Source organism: Rhipicephalus microplus, chromosome 8, assembly GCF_043290135.1.
Source record: "Rhipicephalus microplus isolate Deutch F79 chromosome 8, USDA_Rmic, whole genome shotgun sequence".
Taxonomy (NCBI): Eukaryota; Metazoa; Arthropoda; class Arachnida; order Ixodida; family Ixodidae; genus Rhipicephalus; species Rhipicephalus microplus.
In genome coordinates this window covers 87,902,715-87,922,438 of record NC_134707.1, presented here as the reverse complement: position 1 = coordinate 87,922,438, position 19,724 = coordinate 87,902,715, and the positions used below count along the sequence as shown (strand labels likewise).

Sequence of the window (19,724 nt, the reverse complement as noted above, 5' to 3'; positions counted from 1 at the left end):
GCCCGTCAATGTAAGCGTACCAGGATACTGCACTGAAAGGTCAAGACAGTTGATGTTAATCATGAACGATTTCTTTCTCTGATGCAACAGCTGGCACACACAAGCAGGAGGGTTAAGAATCAAAAAGCATTAAAAAGAACTGAGAGCACCTCATTAGCGACTTATATTTTTGGTGAAGAATACAAATATTTAAATGTCTATTAATACTGCTTGATGTCCCAAAGAATGAATCCATCAATCGATCAATTTTTAACAAAGAAGGAACATGAAAGACTTATTGTATGCCAATGAAAGACAACAATGCCATTAGCTGCCTGCAATGTCAAAGACATTATGAGCATACCTGAGATAGGAGCCCACATTCAGTGTCGGCGCCGCAGTAGCGGACTCATCATTAAGCCTCAGCTGTATTGTGGACAGCGCTGTGTCGAAGCACTGCATTGAAGAAAAAAATATAAAGAATGACAAATAAAGCACCAAGCCTAATTCTGCACAGCAAAATTCTAACATTTCTCATTTCCTCCTCAATTCTAGTTTTTTAACCTTTTTGAGGTCAATGACATACCGGTATGTTTTTGCATTTCTCACTTGCAGTGTTGCACAACATCAGTACGATCTCTATTATGCGTCTGAAAATTCACACCGAAGCGTAATGCTGGCTTGCATAGCGTGGCCCACAAGCTGCACCATCTGCCGAATATTTCTAAGACCACATACTTTCGCCCCTTGCTATGCTGGTACAGATGTTGAAGAGTACAAAGTCACTGTGCCCAACTTTCTTGGCTGATGGCTTCCTGGTGGCTCCACACGCATGTAATTAAGCGTGCAAGGATTGTTTTGCGATCTGCTGTTGGCTTTGGAGGGGCCTTTTTTTTTTGTATTCTGCTGGCTTGTCTGCTATAATGTTCCCGGGCGCACGTTGTTTCTCTGGTAGACCCAGACATGACTCTATTGCTGCTTTCACTGCATCTCCACGGCCTTACTTACTGTTATTGGCAGCAAACGAAGTTGTTGTAATCCACTTTCAGGAAATATCGTTTTGATTTCATAACATTCTAATTCTCCGCGTTTCAACAGCAGCTGATATTCACAGAACCGAGCCAACACCGGGGGCGCGTCACAGCCAGAAACACCTGACAAGCAAAAGGTAAAGCAGACACATGTCATCCAAATATGAACAATTTTATTTCAGTGAGCGAGAAATAGTAATTAAGCACAGCTAAGACAAACTTGACATCAACTTCTGCATCCCTATCAAACATAGGTATGTTATTACTTTTATTATTACTGTTCACTGGATTTACTGACATGTCTTTATGAGAAAACTACAGAACTAATTGGTAGAAAGCTTGTTGAAATTGAGAAAGTAACATTGTAACAATTATGTACAGTAGGTAGCACAATGTCAAATGAGGATTTTGACATGAATGATCAACGCTTGTAAAGTTAAAAAAAAAAAAGCAATGAGATCACTGTTGACAAGTTCATGACATAGCACCAAAATTATTCCAGCTCTGTCAATGGCATCTATTAAAGTATACGATCTCAATCTCACAACTGCAAAACATGAACTCACTGTGCACATGAAATTATTATAATGCTTAATGGTATCTTTGACACAACTGTATACTGTATGAATTTTATCTACTTTAGATTTAATACAATCTTTAGTCGATAGAGTTACTACAAAGCTGTACGCTTAATACTTTAGATGCATTCAACTCTACAAATGTCAAAAATTTTGTGGAAATGCCAATTAATTTTATTCTACACAATCTTTCAAAAATGCTTGATGTCGATTATTAGGGCTTCCCTAATGTAATAGCCTCATGAAGGCCTTTAAGGTCACTGCGAAAATTGACTTCAGTGGCCGCATCCCAGTTTTTATCATTGTTTTCAACATGACATCTGTTGAATTTTAGTCCTTGCCATGCATGTGCCTGATGAACATGTGAAACTATCAACAAGAACTTAATTAAACAAGGCAGATAATGAAGCCTACGAAGGTCTTACCTGAAGCTGTCCTTCTTCTGAGGCAAAAAACACAACAGAGCCGCTCGGATGCCAGGTGACTTTTGTTCCAACCTATAAGTGACGATCAATAGTGAGTGACCCAATGACACAATTATCAAGTGAAGGCATTTCTGTTCTCCTGAACATATACTTAATTAAGAGCTTGATTCTGCATGGCTATTCCTCTTCTATGTTCACCGAGGACTGCTACACGATTTGGTAGCATTTGAAATATGCATTTCTCAGCGAGAATGTAGCAATGCATTTACAACCGCATAAATTGATGCAAATTCAATAGCAACATACTAAAGTAGACTCTCAGTAAACAGAAATCTGTTAAATGAAACTACTGTTTAAAGGGAACAGGTGCTTCCGGGAAGATTGGTTTTGTTCTTGTATTCTGCACCCTTGTCCATCTCCCAGTAAACGGAAAACCTGTTAAACGGCACATATTTTCGTGGTCCCTCCAGGTTCCGTTTAATGAGAATCTACTGTTCTGCACACCTTGGACACCAGCGTTGCCTGCATGGAGCTTTTCATTACACCAGATACTATATGAGCTGGGCTTTGTGGGTATATTTCATAACATACAGTTAAAAATCAATCAAACAAAACTCAATTTTATAAAATTGCCATTTTACTAAAGAAATTTCCTTTCCCTGGCAAATATCCATAGGGTTCAGTGTTCTCATCAGTCCCAATCAACGAACTAATTTGGCCATCAAACTTGATTTAATGAAGCTTTTTTCCTGAAATAACCGACTGACAAGGCAATTATTCCTTTCTATTTTGACTGAGACAGGTTTTTCTTCAAGCACACGCCCTAATGCTATCACGTTAAAACATTTAGGCACCACAGCTATCACCCCCACCTTTACTTTGACGGCGCTGTACGCTGTGTCCATGTGTGGAATAACTGACTCGGTAGTCAGTACAGCTCCGGCTTTCCAGAACGTGCTAGAGTGGGCGGTGCTTGCTTTTGTGATTACATGGTATCTGTGACAGATAGTACTAATCGTCTCTCTTGGAAGAAATTTTCTCGCTCGGACTGCTCAAACAATCGCTGCCTTCGTTCTCTGTGTCATCATGCATTGGCAGCCTGTCACAGCTTGACGTGACCGTCTTTTGGCATGCATCGCTAGCACACAGTGTGCCTTGGTCACCATCGCAAGCTCCGACATGTAGGCATAGGCTGTTCATGAAAACAATACTATGGCAGAATTTAAATGTGGTTACATCACCATTTCAGTTTTCTGAGTAACGAGAAATCCCTTTTTGCATTATCTAATGATATCATATTGAGTTTCAAGTGTATATGATGTAAGTTTCCCATTACAATACTTCAATCAAATTTAATATGAATTAGCAACAACTCTAAAGTAACGTAATGCAGCTTTAAGCTGGGTAGCAGTACTTAAGGTCATTTAATACACTCAAACCTTGATATATTGAACCCAGACATAACAAAATACTGGTTATAGTGAAGAATTAATATATATAGTCTTGCAGTAGATATAGTGTTAAGAATAAACCTTTATAATAATTTTTCAGATATAACAAACTTATTTTTGTGTAAGATGAACTTTGGTATAATGAGGCTTGAGTGTAAATAGCAAATGAAAACGTGGATGAACCATAGTGTTAATAAGCAACCAGGGCATTCCGAGATTCTTTCTTGCTTGATTTTAAAGGCATCAGAAAGCGTGTTCACAACAGAAAGCGTGTTCACAATAAAGTCTAATGAAACAGTAGGCATGACAAGAACAAGGGTACAATAGGTCGGGGCTTACGAAAGAAGTCGTGGTGAAGTGTGTGGTCTGTCGCACAGCATCGTAGAGAACCTGGGGAGGCAAGTTTAAAGATTGCCTTCAATAAACAAGGACATTCTTTTAGCAGAAACTTTCCAGGAAAGCGAGACAAATGTGTATATAACAAGAGTAAAAGAAGCAGCAATTTAGGACATGTCATGCTGGATGAGTAAGACATGACGTCGAAAATTTCATGGAAGCCTGTATCGTAAGGAAGTAACATCATAGAAAGCAAGCAAAAAAAATGGACACCAAAAGAACAAGAAGAAAACATTTCAGCTTCAATGTGAGTGCATTGATCACATTCCCAGGTTGTGAACAAAGCCCCTGTCATAGGAAAACTAAACATATTTTTCTTTAATTTCTTGTGATTAGTGTTCTTTTGATTTTTTTAGGATAAATCATTTCTTTGCATTTGTTGCATAGCAAAATCACGAATGCCATATTTACATTAAGCTTGAGCTGTATCCCCCTATAATCATGGGAACGAACAGAGTGTTTTATTTTGCATGCTTTGCACCAAAATCAGTAAAAATTGCCACACTATAAAAAAAGAGAATAAAAATCCACCACCTGCGAAGAAACGGCACGATAACAGGACTAAATCTAAGGAACAAACAACAAAAACGCAGACGAACAACTGTGCAATGGCAAGGAGAAATATATATAATAAAAATGCAAATTAAAAGCAAATAAATAAAAGACAATAACTGTCACATGGTCAAAACGATGACACTGCAACACTTAACTGTCATGAGTTAAGATACCACATTTAACTCGACAAAAACACTATCTCTCTTTTCTTAAAGCTTGATTGAGGGCTCGCTGACACATGTGTTCCCTTCTTTCTTGACCTGGAATGCTTCAGCGTTTTAGCGCTCAATCCAATTGCGATATCTTGAGAGGACCTCACAGTCATTGCACAGTGGAGCACAGTCGCACGTGCACGCACGTGCTGCCAAGGTGCTGCTTGTTGAAGACCTGATGTTGCATGCACGCTTTCCAAAACTGCGGCTGAAGCTGAAATAGGGCCCCACATGCACTGCCCTCTCGATCGCTGGCCTGGTTTCCATTCTCAGTGCACACCTCAACCATGCCGTAAAGAAATGTAAAACGACGCACACCATCGGCAGCTTCGAACTATTTTACAAAGCCTACTGCAAGTACATCTGCACAGCACCCACTCTCCATAATACTTCTTTTAGTGAATCAGCAAAGGGCCCACTATGCATTCGTAGGTAACACGCGACCCTACGCAGCTGCCCACTTAGTTGTTGCATTTGCTGCTGCTGATGAGGATTAGAGAGAATACTGACACAAACTCTGGCCTCATTTTTCTGCTGCAGGGTGCCTGTTAGCCATAACACGGCACATCGTTTGCTGCAGCATGTGACAGATAAATAATTACAGACCTCTCATTATCGAACAGTTCCAGTTCCGCTTTGAGAGAGCTCCAAATAAAAAATTGCCCGCAGCTTCCCTCGGGGGAACACTGAGGAGGATGCGGAGCATATAATTGGTTAACGGGGTGTTAAAGTGCGACTTACTTGGGTCGATGGCTAAATTGGTTAACGTGGTTGTGAAATGGTGTGTTAAATTGCGACTTACTTGGGTCGATGGCTAAATTGGTTAACGTGGTTGTAGGAGGGGGTGTTAAATGAGTGAACACGTACACACGTATGCGAAAGGGCGGCGCTGGTCGAAGGGACGTCGATCATTGTGTTTGTGGATTCGTTGGAATTCATTTCATCGCGACCTTGGATGTCGACGCGCCGTACAAACCAACCGACGAGCGGCAACTGAGCGAGCGAGCGCCGACCTTGAGTATATATACAGCGCGACGGCGCATGCACTGTCAGCTGTCGAATGTTCGAGAAGGGGGAGAAGCGCAACGGCGCATGCGCGCGCGTCAGCTGCCGATGTTCTCGAAGCGCGACGGCGCATGCGCGCGCGTCAGCTGCCGATGTTCTCGAAGCGTGACGGCGCATGCGCGCTACATTATACAGCTAGCGAATGTTCGTGAAGAGGAGAAGAGCACGCGGTGTGTAGAGGAGGAATGGTGCACAGATGGTGGAGGAGTGAAGCGCGCGCGGTGTGTAGAGGAGGAAGGGATGCACAGATGGTGGAAGAAGGAGGAAGCTTGCGGACGGCGCCGCACTACAAGCCTCGAGTATTAGATGCTTCGCATCTAAAACAAGAAGCCGCCAGGTGCAACTATCGCCACCTAGTGTGTGCAGTTCTCGATCGCGTCAGCACACAGATCTGTGACACACTTCCACACGGTCGGCATCAAGAATTTCTTTCATATGGGCAACAGGACTGCATTGTCGCCAAACACAAAACTTTCAAAGTGTGCGCCACGGCCACACACTCTGGACCAGTCGCTGAAAAGTATAGACTGCGTGAACAAACGTGGCAAAAAAAATGGCGGCTATGACATCGCCATAACTTGTTTTATTGACGGCAGAGTGGTGACGTCGGGGACGGGAATCGACCCGGCAGGCTATCTTGGCCGCGAAATTTTTGTGTCAGTACCCTTTCACATACAGTGCACACTCTCAGTAAATGGAAACCTGTTAAAAGAACCAGCTGCTTCTAGCAAAATTGGTTTCATGCCCGAATTCCACGCCCCTGCTCATCTCTGAGTAAACTGAACTCTTGCTACACGAAACATTTTCCTGGTCCCTTCAGTTTCCGAGAGTCTACTGTCTGAGCACTTTGTAATGGGTGGGCCTTTGAAACACCCCCTCGCAGCCCAACTCACATTGCAATGCATCGCATGATTATACACTTCTGCCACGTATTACACGCATTAAGAAGACTCCTACCACTACGTGACATTCACATGTTTTTTTCCAAAGCAGTTTCAAGAAACAGTGCAGTTCTGTGGCAGCTCATCTCTCTGCCACACAGAAAGCTTGGATTCACTTCTCACTTCAGCCGAAGGTTTTTACAATTTATTTTATTTGCATCTTCCTTGATTTTCCGGTCACAGGCTATACTGGTTTGTCGCTCACAACTAACAACACCGACGCCAAGATATGAGCGAAACGAGCTCTTTAATGCTATTGCGTTAAAAATCAGACTGAGTGTATCTAATTTTTAATTTCGTTACTCACGGTATGATCTACTTATGGACTACCAACTACTTAGCTCGATATAACGTTTTGCTAAGTACGTAATATTTTGGCTCACCTGACTTCTTAGACAATTTAATAGTTACCAGGAAGTTGAAAAATCAGGCCTTAAATGTATATTGACAATAATTAAATTCATTTCACACTGCATAATCTTAACTTATTATAAGGCTCCTTTGTTGAACTGACAAGCATCTATTCCACAACAGTGATGTGACATGGAGAAAGAGCTCTAAGGTTTCTGTAGTTATTCGCATTACAATTAAATTTTATGAATATTTGTGATAAGGTACGACTATATGCACTCACCAAGGATGCGTCATCACACAGTAGCACAAGCTTGTCTTCTGCATTATTCCATTGTGACGTCACCACACGACCTATGAAAAAAAAAAACAGTCATCAGGCATCAATGCTTGTTTGCTACGTTTTTGAAGATGAGAGAGTTAGCTTACCTTGTAAAGAGATCGATATCATGGAAACCCTTTCGAACTGAAAGACACGGTACCAGCAAACAAATGAACAAGGAAATAAATGTGCGAAAAGAATGAGTAAAACATACAAAAATAGACATCTGGCCACAGCTCAGATATTGGGAAATTTGACTACCATATGATGCTGGCACCACCATCATTTCAACATAACACTGTTCTGACATAACAAGTTTGGCAATGAAATACAAATGAAAAATTTCTACGGTACCCACATTATTGTTATGTCAGTGGGCTCAACAGTTCAGTGAAGAAGCAAAAGATGCATTCTTTGAAACTCGGACAAACTGTGCATGATGTGACTAATTGCAATTTAAGCAATTCGACATTGTTGATTGTGGATACTCCTGCAGGTGACTTCCGCTTGCATAGTGGTCTTGCTGTTCGTAGCTGATATGAAGTGCCGATGCCGAGTATTTGTTTTCAGTTTTATGCACAAACGCCTCCACATGTGTGTATGCATATGCGTGAAATATGAAAGTTGGTACAGTGTAGTCTCTGTCCGTTTCCCTGGCACATTTAAGTTAAGCTGGTCAAAAGTTTGTCAGCTCTGCATCGAGCCATTTCCTCTGAAGCCTTACTTCAAGCGCGGGATCGAATCCCGGCTACGGCGACGGCATTTTCGATGGGAGGTGAAAATGCTGTAGGCCTGTGTGCTCAGACTTGGGTGGACGTTAAAGAACCCCAGGTGGTCGAATTTTCCGGAGTCCTCCACTACGGCGTCTCTCATAATCATATGGTGGTTTTGGAACGTTAAACCCTACATATCAATCAATCAATCATTGAAGTCTTATTTTAAAAATAGCTGCAACATTTGGAGACATCTCTTTGTAGCCAAAGATAATCATCGTTCTGCCTGCTTGTGCTGCCTTTATTATAAATTGTGCGGTTGCTACTTTTCGAGTGCCATATCGCCTTCATAGCGTTTCATGACTGTTTCTTATCCTTCCAGTATTTCTGAGTCATGAAAAGTCACAAATAGACCGATCATGAATGTTTGTGACCTGGAAGAACTGGGCATGTAACGTCAAGATATGGCATGTAATATAGATGACGATTACTGCCGAGTGACAGGAATGTGCTAGAATCGGTGCCACTGTTTTTGAAGCATAACCCTACTGTAACGCAAAGTATTCAGAACAAATGCAACCAAGGCTAATGCATCGTTATGCCTGTCTTGTTTTCAACGAGCTACATGATTAGTAATTGGTGGCTCACCTTTCCTCTGCCAAGCTCGTACACACAGACGTCAACGGCGACGCTGCCACCACGAGAAGCATCCTCTTCGACAATCAGGAGTTTGTTCGACTGGTACTGACTGATTAGAGAGAACAAAACAGAATACATGAAATCACAATTGAACTTGCAACTTTGTACAAACACTGCGAAGTTGAAGCTTTCTGAAGTTGCTCATGCTGCAAGAGTGAGGTATTGAGAGCTCACCTGAAAGACACCAAAACTGGAACCTTGTCTATTCTTCCATAGGTGAGCAACTCAATGTTGGGTCTGAAAGTGAGCGAATTGATTCATCAAACCGTGCTTGCAGCAATATTCAAAACCTCCATTATAAAACTGCGGCCGACAGTATATTGGTTCACTCTGGTAGATGGGGACCGAGTAATAAGGATCATGGACATGTGCTATTCCAGTCATCCTCAACAAAACACCAGTCATCCTCAACACTAGTCATCCTCAACAAAAATTTTTTTAGAAAAGATTTTTTCTTAAAGCTCAGGCCAAGAAATAAATTAGAAAAGTTTGGGCCGCGATAACAAACTTAAACAGCGCAAGAAAAGGCATCCACCACAGTCCTGTAGGTATGAAGTCGGGTTTGCATAATAGAGGTTGTGGGTTCGATTCCAGCAACAGCAGATGCAGTTAAATGGGGACAAAATGCAAAATGTGTATGTACACTATATTTAGGAGCACATTAGGGAAACTATGGTGGTGAAAATTAATTTGAAGTTTTTCCCTTGTGGTGCACCTCATTTTAGTTCTAGCCTGTATTACCTTAAAACTACATTTTTTTTAAAGCAGCAGATTAGCCCATTCAAATCTGCCATTTCTCAAGCATTTAGTGTACACCTATTTCAAATAGTCCAGCTGAGCAGTCTGATGCCTACCATGGCCATATATAATAAGCCTGTTACGAATAACATACTAACATGGCATATTTGTTTTTTTTTTATTGTATAGTATTGAGCATCTCAATAAAATCCAGTGAGAAAGTTTTCACTGTCTAGTACCACATAAAAATGGCAATAAAAATAAAACAATTTACATCTAGTGGCCTACCTAAACTTTAATAAATAAATAAATAAATTGACAGGGATTTAAGAAATTCCTTGACAATGATTACCATAAATTTTTGAAAAGTTTGAGTCGGACCACTATTGTAAGCATCCTATCAGCGCTTGATCAAAACGACTTTCGTCTACACCAATTCTAGTCACCCCAACAGAATGCATATTAATGAGAAGACACTGAGTGTGCACTATTAAACAATTGCTCACCCATTCAACGCATAGACAACCATGTTCGATCTTTCCCGATTGGATGTCGACGGCATCCAGGGCCACACCTCCCCGTCACCTACCGACCACCAGTTCAACACCTGCACATGACAAGCACCAAGCCATCTAGCACAGCATGCATTTATTCTACTAAAAGAGCTGAAAAAATCGCACAACACGTTCGAAAGATATAGTACATTATCTTTAGTGCGAGCTATCGATCGTACCATGTGAAACCAAATGACGAGTCTGCGCAAGAGAAGCCAAGCTTTAGAGGAACTTTATCGCAAAGATGGGCTTTACTGCACATAGGTGGGCTTAGTTGGCACGAAGGTGCAGCTTTCCCCGTATTTGCATGTTTCAACACAAAACACTTCTACGTTGTAAGACCATTTTCACTTAACGACTTAGAGCTCTGTGAATCACTACACTTTTCGTTTCATAATGAATCTACCTGCTCACTTGCCCCAGCTATAACCTTTACAACAGCAACATGTAAAACTGTACACACTCAAACCTCAATATAGTGAATAAGGATATAACAAAATATCAGTTATAACGAAGCAAATGAAAAAGTCTTGCAATAAATAAAGTGTTAGGAATGACCTTAATAATAAATTTTCGGACACAATACATTTACTGTCTTCTAAGATGCAACTTTGTCATAATGAGGTTTGAGTGTACACCAACTATGGAGGCACATCATATGCCACATGTTACTTTTTGTGTGCCCCATGCGCCATGCTGTAATGTTTAGAGAAATTTTGCAATATTTACAAACTGTTAGAATAGGATTACATGCACGACGTGAGCAGATGAGTTATGAGAGCACCAGAAATATCACTCATGCATAAAGGGAAACATTTTTTGCTGACCATCAGATTATTCGACAATCAACGACTGCGCTAGTCAATATTCCTATCTTGTGAATGCTAATCGCTTGTACAGTGAAAGTTACTTGATTTTTGTGGTACAAGTTTTCCCAATGAATAGTTTCACCATTAACAGTCTGATTGAAATCTAACTTACTATCACAACCCCATGACAAAACAACGCTCAACAAGCCGCACACCAGAAACAACACCCAAACTAAAACTTTTGCTTTCTGATGATGCATGTGATCAATAATAAGTTACCTAAGTATTTGGAACCTGAAAGTTAATTACAGTGGACTTTCATTAAAAGGAACCTGAAACCGAGAAAATGTGTTCAGTTTAACAGGAGTTCCATTTACCAAGAGATGAACTGGGGTGCGCTATGCAGGGATGAAACCAATCATATCAGAGGCAGTTGTTCCCTTCTAGCAGCAGTTCCATTAATCAGATTTCCGTTTACTGAGAGTCCACTGTATTCTTATACAAAAATATACAGACCCGATTTAGAATAAAAAAAATCTGTAATAGTTCTCCATAGGATTATTTTCAGAAAAAAAAAAAAAACAGAGATCAACACATTACCATCAAATCTTTCTCACAATTGCATTTTAAGTATGCACTGGTCACTGGCAAGGGTTATAGTGGAGCATGTGCCCCGAATGCAGGAGATACTGGGTTTGATTCCCGGTGTCACCGGTCACCCCTCAGTTCTTTATAATCATGAGACGTGCACCCTGACCTGGCACTACTAAGTGGTGTGAGTACTCATTAAAGGAAAACTAAGGAGAAACAATGGCTCGCTTTATGTTGACAAACTTCACTCAGAGAACTCTAGAGCCACATGTCCCACTATCACAAGTTCATCATTAGTGAGAAAATAAAAGATGAAGTTTCATTTTTAAATTTTGCGCCAGTATCTCCATGCACGACGTCAAAATTTTCAAATACATTTTTCATATTTTTTGCGACAGTGACTCGATGAGATTCTCGGAAACTTGGTGCGTTAGATGACAATGTACTCTATTTGTATCGAATAGAAGCTACGTAGGACCAAGTAGATGCCTTAGAAATCCAAGACGTCGCTGCGCTTGGGGCTGCGGTAATCAGACAATGACGTCTCCACCCGCATTTTCTTTTTGCGCGTTTTCTTGCTTACCAAGCATCGTTTTGCAGTAAGTGGCGTTTTCGGGGTTTTACTCTCATTCCCTACCCATGCCTCCTTTTCCCAACACCCCCAGAAATTCGCCTTACCCAGTCTTTCAGTGAATTGAGGCTCAACTTTCGTTCGAGACGCCGTCCCGGCAATCCCAGGATGTCAAACGTGACAAGTTTGGCGTCGACGGAGGACAGCTTGCGCACGCTGTCTGTCCCGATCAGCGGCTTCCCGAAACAGGCGTAAGTCATCTTGGGCTCGTAATACGAAATCAGCAGGCTGTGGTTTTCCAGAATAGCTGAAAACAAAATGGGCTTCAGGCCACTGCACAATATCCTTCATGCAAAATGCATACTGTCCTTATTAACATAGGACTGTGCTTGCTATCCACCTACGTCAAGGCTAAAATGCTGCTGCCCAGAATCGGAAGCCCAAGCCCACAATTGGCAATGACTGAAACAGCCGTTTGAATAGTACACCCAAACTTTGTTATAACAAATTTGAATCTTACACTAAATAAGTTTGTTATATTAAAAAATTCATTGTAAGGATATATTCCTAACGATTCACCAATTGCAAGACTGTTCTTCATTTACTTCATTATAACCGGTATTTTGTTATATCCAGGTTCGTTATATCAAGGTACGAGTGTACTGCCAAACGTCACCATTCGACATCCAGAGGGCAGGCCAACGAAAGAGCAGAGTGAAACTTTATTCAAGTGAAAGGGAAAGGGGACCTTGGACCTCCTATAACTAAAATCCTATGTCCAGAGCTTCATAGGCCTTAGCCAGCAACGAAAGTTGATCCAAGAGCACGAGCTGCACTCCAAGGTCTGAGCTGGTGAGTTGTGCCTCACACTGCTCCGTACTAGATGTTGCAGGTTTGCTGAGGATAGTGGCTTGGTCATTTGGTTTAGAACCACATCCCCACTACATGTGGTAGAGAGTCGGCCAACTGTCGCACCAAGGACAGATGACCATGTATGGTGCAAAATGTATTGAGCGTAATTGGAGTAGATACGGACATACGTACATCTGAATGATGTAAAGGTGCTAACACCCCCTGTAAAGTTGTTTGAGCCTCACGGCGCATGTGTTTCACGAATAGGCCGCGTTTTGGGTTGACAACTACTGTGCAGAAGGGGGCGTAGTGCTCGTGAGCCTTTTTTATCAACATCATCATCCTCATGATTAGCGCATAGCGCCGGCAGTGATGCCTGATGGCAGGCTTCGGTGGCGGCGCTCGAGATATGAGCGGTCCTCTTTGACGGGTGGCAGTTGGCACAAACGGTTATCTCTCATGATGGGACCCCAGTGCACAGCACCGCAAGCCGTCTGCTGGGGGCCCTTGTGGTGAGTCAGCGGTTGGCGACACCACCTTGTGTTTGTCATATTGTTGAGTGTTGTGTGAGATTGTTGAGCGTATTGGTCCCATTTGATATTATAACTATTCGGCTGACGATATAGTTGTTCTAAAGGCAGTTAAATAAACATCTGTTGTTTTGGTTCGTTCCAACCGTGTCTACTGAATCCGTTTGCTCCAAGAGCGTGGTGCTTCCCACATGGAGACCCCACAATTTTAAGAAGGTCGGCGGCCTCTTTCCTATTGAGGGATCTGTGAGGTGTCCCACACTTTTTTTTTTGTCATGTGAAGGAATCTCCACAGGTAGAGTTGGTACAATCAACGAAATAGAAGGATTGTCTGCTTAGTTACAAAATGCGCAAGCTAGAGCGTCTGCCCTTTTGTCTGCCTTCAAGCCCTGCGTGTCCCGAGCACCAGATCAACCAACGGCAGCGAGTGAATTTCAGTCCTGGCAGCCTCAGGGCCATAACCTCTTTCGGTGGTAAAAAGAGGAGAGATTCATTGAAAAAGACAGGGCATGGAAACACGGACACAAATAAATGTGTCCGTTGACAGTATAAATGTCGAGGGGAGATAACCTATATTCTGTGGCTGAATGTTAAAAAGGCACTGTAACTGGATGTTAAACCAGTTTAGTCTATTACATTATTCTTTGAAATCTCTAGGATCACTAACTTTCCGGCAACACCATAGCTCCGCTATGAGAAGGGAAATTAAGGTAAGTATTTTAGGCTCACTTGTTTCGCTTGCACCAATCAAGCCATTTCACAGCTGTGCAGGAGATATTCAGAAACTGAGCTGTACAAGTTCAGTGATGCATAATAATAATAATAATAATAATAATAATAATAATAATAATAATAATAATAATAATAATAATAATATCTGTAGTGTTACATGCCAAAACCATGGTGTGATGAGGGACGCCATACAGTACATGGGCTTCTAAAATTTCGTCTCTACTGAAATGCAAACGCTGCAGCTGAGACCGAACCCGCAACCTTTGGGTCAGGCTCCAAGTGCCATAGCCACCAATTCACTGAGGTGCATAATTTCAGCGATGCAGGCATAGTGCAACACCAGAAACAAATGATGAGGTGCCGACATGGCGCAAGTCTTGTTTTTGTTCGCTTAATTTATGCCGCCCACCAATCATCGACAACCCCCGCCACGATGGTCTAGTGGTGATGCTGCTAGACTGCTGACCCGAAGGCCGCAGGGTCGAATCTCAGCTGCGGCAGCTGAATAATTCAGGCAGAAATGTTTGGGGCCCGTGTACTTAAATTTAGGTGGACGTTTAAGAACTGCAGGTGGTCGAAATTTCCGGAGCCCTCCGCTACAGCACCTTTCAATCATATCGTGATTTTGGGTCGTTAAACTGCAGATATCATTATTATTTTTATAACCTAAAACTGACTGTTGGCAAACTGCACATGTGGACAATTTTGAGGCATGAACAACTCGGCAAAACACACCACATTTAGCAAATGAGGTGCGGCGCCTACGTCTGACTGCTGTGTCGTCTGCACAGCTTCTAGTGCGCACATGGACAACTGCATCAAGCCATCACTGCCAGCACAGGGGGGAGCTGGAAGATCGTGAACCGGCGCAGCACCTCTCCCAAACCATTTCAAATGAATGGCCTCGTTCGGAGGTCACCATTGCTCCATTGCCGACAAAAATGGCAAGGTGCAGCACTTCGTGAATGAGTTTAAATGGGGCAGGTGAATCGAACGAACCTTTTATTTTTTTTCCGATTTCGCACCAAGACACCAAACACTGCTTTGCAAGTCCAACTTCACAAATTTTAATTTGTTTTCATAATTTGACCGCTTTGGCTCGACAAAAGTTACAGAATCTTTTTATGTCAAGTCTCTGGCTTCCCTGCTACAGAATGTGATGCGCTTTTGCTGATAAGGCATTAGTATCAATCGGCCAAAGTATACATTGGCATACATACAGTACACAGATGCATTACAGGAGCAGAGGCAGTATACTGAAACTTCATTATAACAATGTTGCACCTAGCACGAAAATACTTCGTTACACCCGAAAATTTTTTATGAACATATATTTGCAGCACTGAATCTATGACAGACCAATCCTTCATTTACTTCGTTATAACCGATCATTCATTATATCCGATTTCGCTATGTCGAAATAAAGTTTACAGAAGCATGTAGAGAAAGAATAAACTTCTATTCGAATTTCGTTAAAGGGGTATTGACACGAAATTTTGCAGCTGAGATAGCCTGCAAGATCGATTCCCATCAACATGCTTGTATGATCTGCCAGATATAAACAGTGAATAGAGCGCTGAAGGTACTTTAAATTAATTTTGAAGTTTGCATGAGCAATCAACTTCATCGTGCTATTGACACCCTCAAGGGAGACCCTTGGGGATTTCTGCTTCCCTCACGTGACAACGCTGCAGCAAGTTATGACGATGTCATAGCCGCCACTATTCTTTGGTCACGTTTCCTCCAGCAGACTATCACTTGGCAGTGGCTCACGAGTCGGTGGTAGCGGCGCACGAGTTGAAAGTTGATGTGTAGGGCTTAATGGCACAAGGGCCAATTGGTGGCCAAAAAGCGCCATTTCAGTGACTAAATATGTGGACAATGATATGGTGCGTGGCTGTATAGGGGCTTTAAAATTCCTCGCGCTAACGCGGGTAAAACGTGATATGGATAGTAAAGATGGGTGACAAAAAGTTTCGATAATAAAAGCAATTGTAAAACTATTTGGCACTAGCACAAATGCCTCATCAGCGCCCTTGTGTCCAAGGGCCGAGAGGCAAGTGCTTCTCAATGTAGCCACTGCAGCAGCAACCTCTCTTGAGAGGTCACGCTACGCAATGCCTGGGTATATTACATGGTAAAAAACCGACATTTCTTAAAAAAGCTAGCAATGATTTATGGGTGAAAAGTGGTTCCCTACCGACTAACATTGCAGGGTGTAATGGTATATGTTGTTGGTAGGGTAACGGAAAGTGTTGTCTTCTTAGAGTGTCTAATTGTTTACACTGGATTAAAACGTAGAGCTGTTAATGCCTCACCACATCTGTCACACAATGGTGGATCGCCACCGGACAAAAGATATGAGTGTGTCGTGTATGTGTGTCCTATCCTGAGCCTTGTTATTGTTACCTCTGTTAGACGTGATTTTGATACTGGTGGCCAATGGCCAAGGTGTGGCTTGATAACGTGTAGCTTGTTTTGTGTGTGTCTATCCCACTTGCTCTACCAGTAGTCCCTGACCTTTCGTTTGAGAGACGGCTTAAGATCAAGGGCCAGGATTGATGTCGGTGTAATGGCGGTGCTTTCGTGGGCGGATGCAGCAAGCTGATCCGCCATCATGTTGCCTTGAATCTCACGGTGCCCTGGCACCCAGCACACAACAACATGTCTGTTGAGTGTGTAGAGTGTGCATAAAATAGAGTAAAGTGAGATGAGGACAGGGTTTTTTTTGTTTTTTAAGATTGTGCAGAGCCGTAACCACACTGAGGGAGTCTGTATAAATTACTGCTTTTTGTATTTGTAATTGTTTGATGTGTTTAGCTGCCACCAGTATCGCGTAAGCTTCCGCTGTGAAGATACTTGTGCGTGGATGTAGAGGGCCAGCATCCGAAAAGGATGGGCCAACAGCAGCGTAGGACACAGAGGAGTTAGTCTTGGAGGCATCTGTGAAGAACTCAGGACGTGTGTATTTGTGTTGAAGTTACAGGAAGTAGTTTCGAATATGGGCAATAGGTGCATGTTTTGTAACTTCTAGAAAAGACACATCGCAGTCTATAATCTGCCACTGCCACGGTGGCGGGTATACTACCGGAGCCATTAAACTGTGTTCAAGTGACACTCCAGTTTCCTCAGCTAGACCCTTCAGGCGAACTGAGAAGGGCTGCCTCACCGAAGGCCTGTTTTGAAACCGAATGGAGCTCGACAAATCATTAATAGTAGAGTATGAGGGGTGCTTCTTGTCTGCTTTCACCTTAAGAAAATATACAAAGGATATTGTGACGACGCGAGATTGACGAGCACACAAAGCGCCTCAAACAAATACGATTTATCGATCGCAGGAAACAGACTGCAACGACTTCTTCGTCTTTTGCCCTCAGCTAAGGACACTCGCGCTGCTTCGTTGTCCTCACCACTGGCACATACGCGCGGCATTATTTCTCCTTTAAAAAAAAACATCGTCCCGATGTTAAACGTTTGAGAAGCAAGGCGAAACCTAAACTGCACAGTTAGTCACTGAAAGTAAGGCTTCATGCGAAGCACGTGGACAATTTCTGGTGAATGTCTGCGCCGCTTTCAACACTGCACGCCGTCCAAAACAACCTCGTAGTTTGACGTCACTGATGCGTCACAGAACCTTGTAGGGTCCGAAGTATCTTCGCAACAGCTTTTTGGAGAGCCCACGCTGATGAATAGGTGTCCAGACCCATACTTTGTCGTCCACGTTGTGTATGACGGGTCTGTGCCGGAGGTTGTAATACTTGGCATCGTCGTCTTGCTGTTTGGTGATTCGCAACCTGGCAAGCTGTCTGGCTTCTTCTGCTAGCTGGGTAAACTTTTTGGCATCTGTCTCATTGCCATCATTTTCATGAGGGAGCATTGTGCCTAACGTTGTCGTAACCTTGCGTTCGTAAAGAAGACTAAAAGGTGTCTTCCGAGTGGTCTTCTGACGAGCTGTGTTGTACGCGAACGTGACGTAGGGCAAAATGATGTCCCAGTTCTTGTGCTCTACATCTACGTACATGCTTATCATGTCAGCCAGGGTCTTGTTGAGGCGTTTGGTGAGCCCGTTGGTCTGGGGATGATACGTCGTTGTCTTCCTGTGAGCTGTACCACTTAGTCGGAAAATGGTGTCCAAAAGCTCGGCCATGAACGCAGTACCTCTGTCGGTGATGACTATTGCGGGAGCACCGTGTCCTAAGATGATGGCTTCGATGAAAAATTGCGCCGCTTCAGCTGTTGTTGCCCGTGGCAGAGCGCCTGTCTCCGCGTATCGGGTCAGGTAATCCGTGGCGACGATTATCCACCTGTTTCCAGTGGCAGACTTTGGGAAGGGGCCCAGAAAATCAATGCTAATTTGTGCAAACGGTGTTGCCGGCACTCGGACAGGCTGCAGCAGGCCAGCTGGTTTGATGGATGGTGGCTTGCGGCGCTGGCAATCTAGACATGCCTGCACTTAAGTTTTGACAACTTCGGCAAGACGGCGAAGCGAAGAAGGAACGACGAGCAAGTAGCTGATGTCGGTGGGTGAAAAGTTCCTCTTATAAAGAACGTCATTTCACAAGCAGTACGACGGCAGCCCTCTCGCAAATAACTTCGGAACGCTATTCGTTCGCCTTTGTAGGTAATCTATAAGTGGTAGCAGCTCAGCATCGCCACGCTACTGTTGAGAAAAGGCGGCAGTGTCCACAATTCCGAGAAAGGCCGTATCGTCATCAACGTTGTCCGGGGATGCCGTCTCAACAGGAGACCGAGAAAGACAGTTGGCATCGGTGTGTCGTTTTCCCGACTTGTAGGCAACAGTGAAGTCAAATTCTTGGAGCCGAAGACTCCGTCGTGCAAGGCGGCCAGATGGATCTTTCAAGTTGACTAACCAACAGAGAGAGTGGTGATCGCTGATAACAGTGAATGGGCGGCCCATTCTTTTTCCGTCGTAGTGTAAAAGACATTCTTTTTCCGTCGTAGTGTAATTAGCTTCAGCTCGGGACAGCGTCCTGCTGGCGTAGGCGATCACGTTTTCGTTGTTGTCCTTCGACTGTACGAGCACTGCTCCAAGACCCACATTACTAGCGTCTGTATGAAGTATTGTTGGCGCGTCTTCATCGAAGTGGGCCAGCACGGGGGGTGTTTGCATTCGCTGACGAAGCTCGTGAAATGCCTGCTGTTGGTCTTCACCCCATCTGAAGGGGGTATCTTCCCAAGTAAGCTGTGTCAATGGCCATGCGATGTGCGAAAAATTAGCAATAAACCGCCGGTAATAGGCACAAAGTACTAAAAAACGTCGCACTGATTTTTTGTCTGATGACGTCGGGAAGTTTGCCACGGCGGCAATTTTATCCGGGTCACGTCGGATCCCTTGGCTGCTCACGACGTGACCGAGGAATTGAAGTTCGTGGAAGTCGAAGTGGCACTTTTCTGGTCTTAGAGTAAGACCGGCCAAGCGTATTGCTTGAAAAACTGCTTCGAGCCTTCGTAAGTGTTCCTCGAGAAAGTCGCCGAAAAGACAATCACGTCGTCGAAGTACACCAAGCAGGTTTGCCACTTGAGTCCTGACAGAACCGTGTCCATGAGATGCTGGAATGTTGCTGGCGCCGAACACAAACCGAAAGGAAGAACCTGAAATTCATAAAGT

General features: G+C 43.2%; 1 protein-coding gene across 1 annotated transcript in view; it reads right to left on the bottom strand.

Annotated features, from left to right (window-relative positions):
* LOC119163875 (WD repeat-containing and planar cell polarity effector protein fritz) overlaps positions 1-19,724 on the bottom strand; it is a 77,498-nt gene that overhangs the window by 45,177 nt on the left and 12,597 nt on the right. Inside the window, exons 8-16 of the mRNA XM_037415950.2 lie at positions 12,089-12,288; positions 9,963-10,063; positions 8,893-8,955; positions 8,668-8,767; positions 7,414-7,450; positions 7,268-7,338; positions 3,804-3,854; positions 2,014-2,085; positions 344-435 (exon numbers count right to left, since the gene is read on the bottom strand). Coding sequence (XP_037271847.1) covers positions 344-435; positions 2,014-2,085; positions 3,804-3,854; positions 7,268-7,338; positions 7,414-7,450; positions 8,668-8,767; positions 8,893-8,955; positions 9,963-10,063; positions 12,089-12,288 — 787 coding nt within the window. The remainder of the gene's footprint in view (positions 1-343; positions 436-2,013; positions 2,086-3,803; positions 3,855-7,267; positions 7,339-7,413; positions 7,451-8,667; positions 8,768-8,892; positions 8,956-9,962; positions 10,064-12,088; positions 12,289-19,724) is intronic.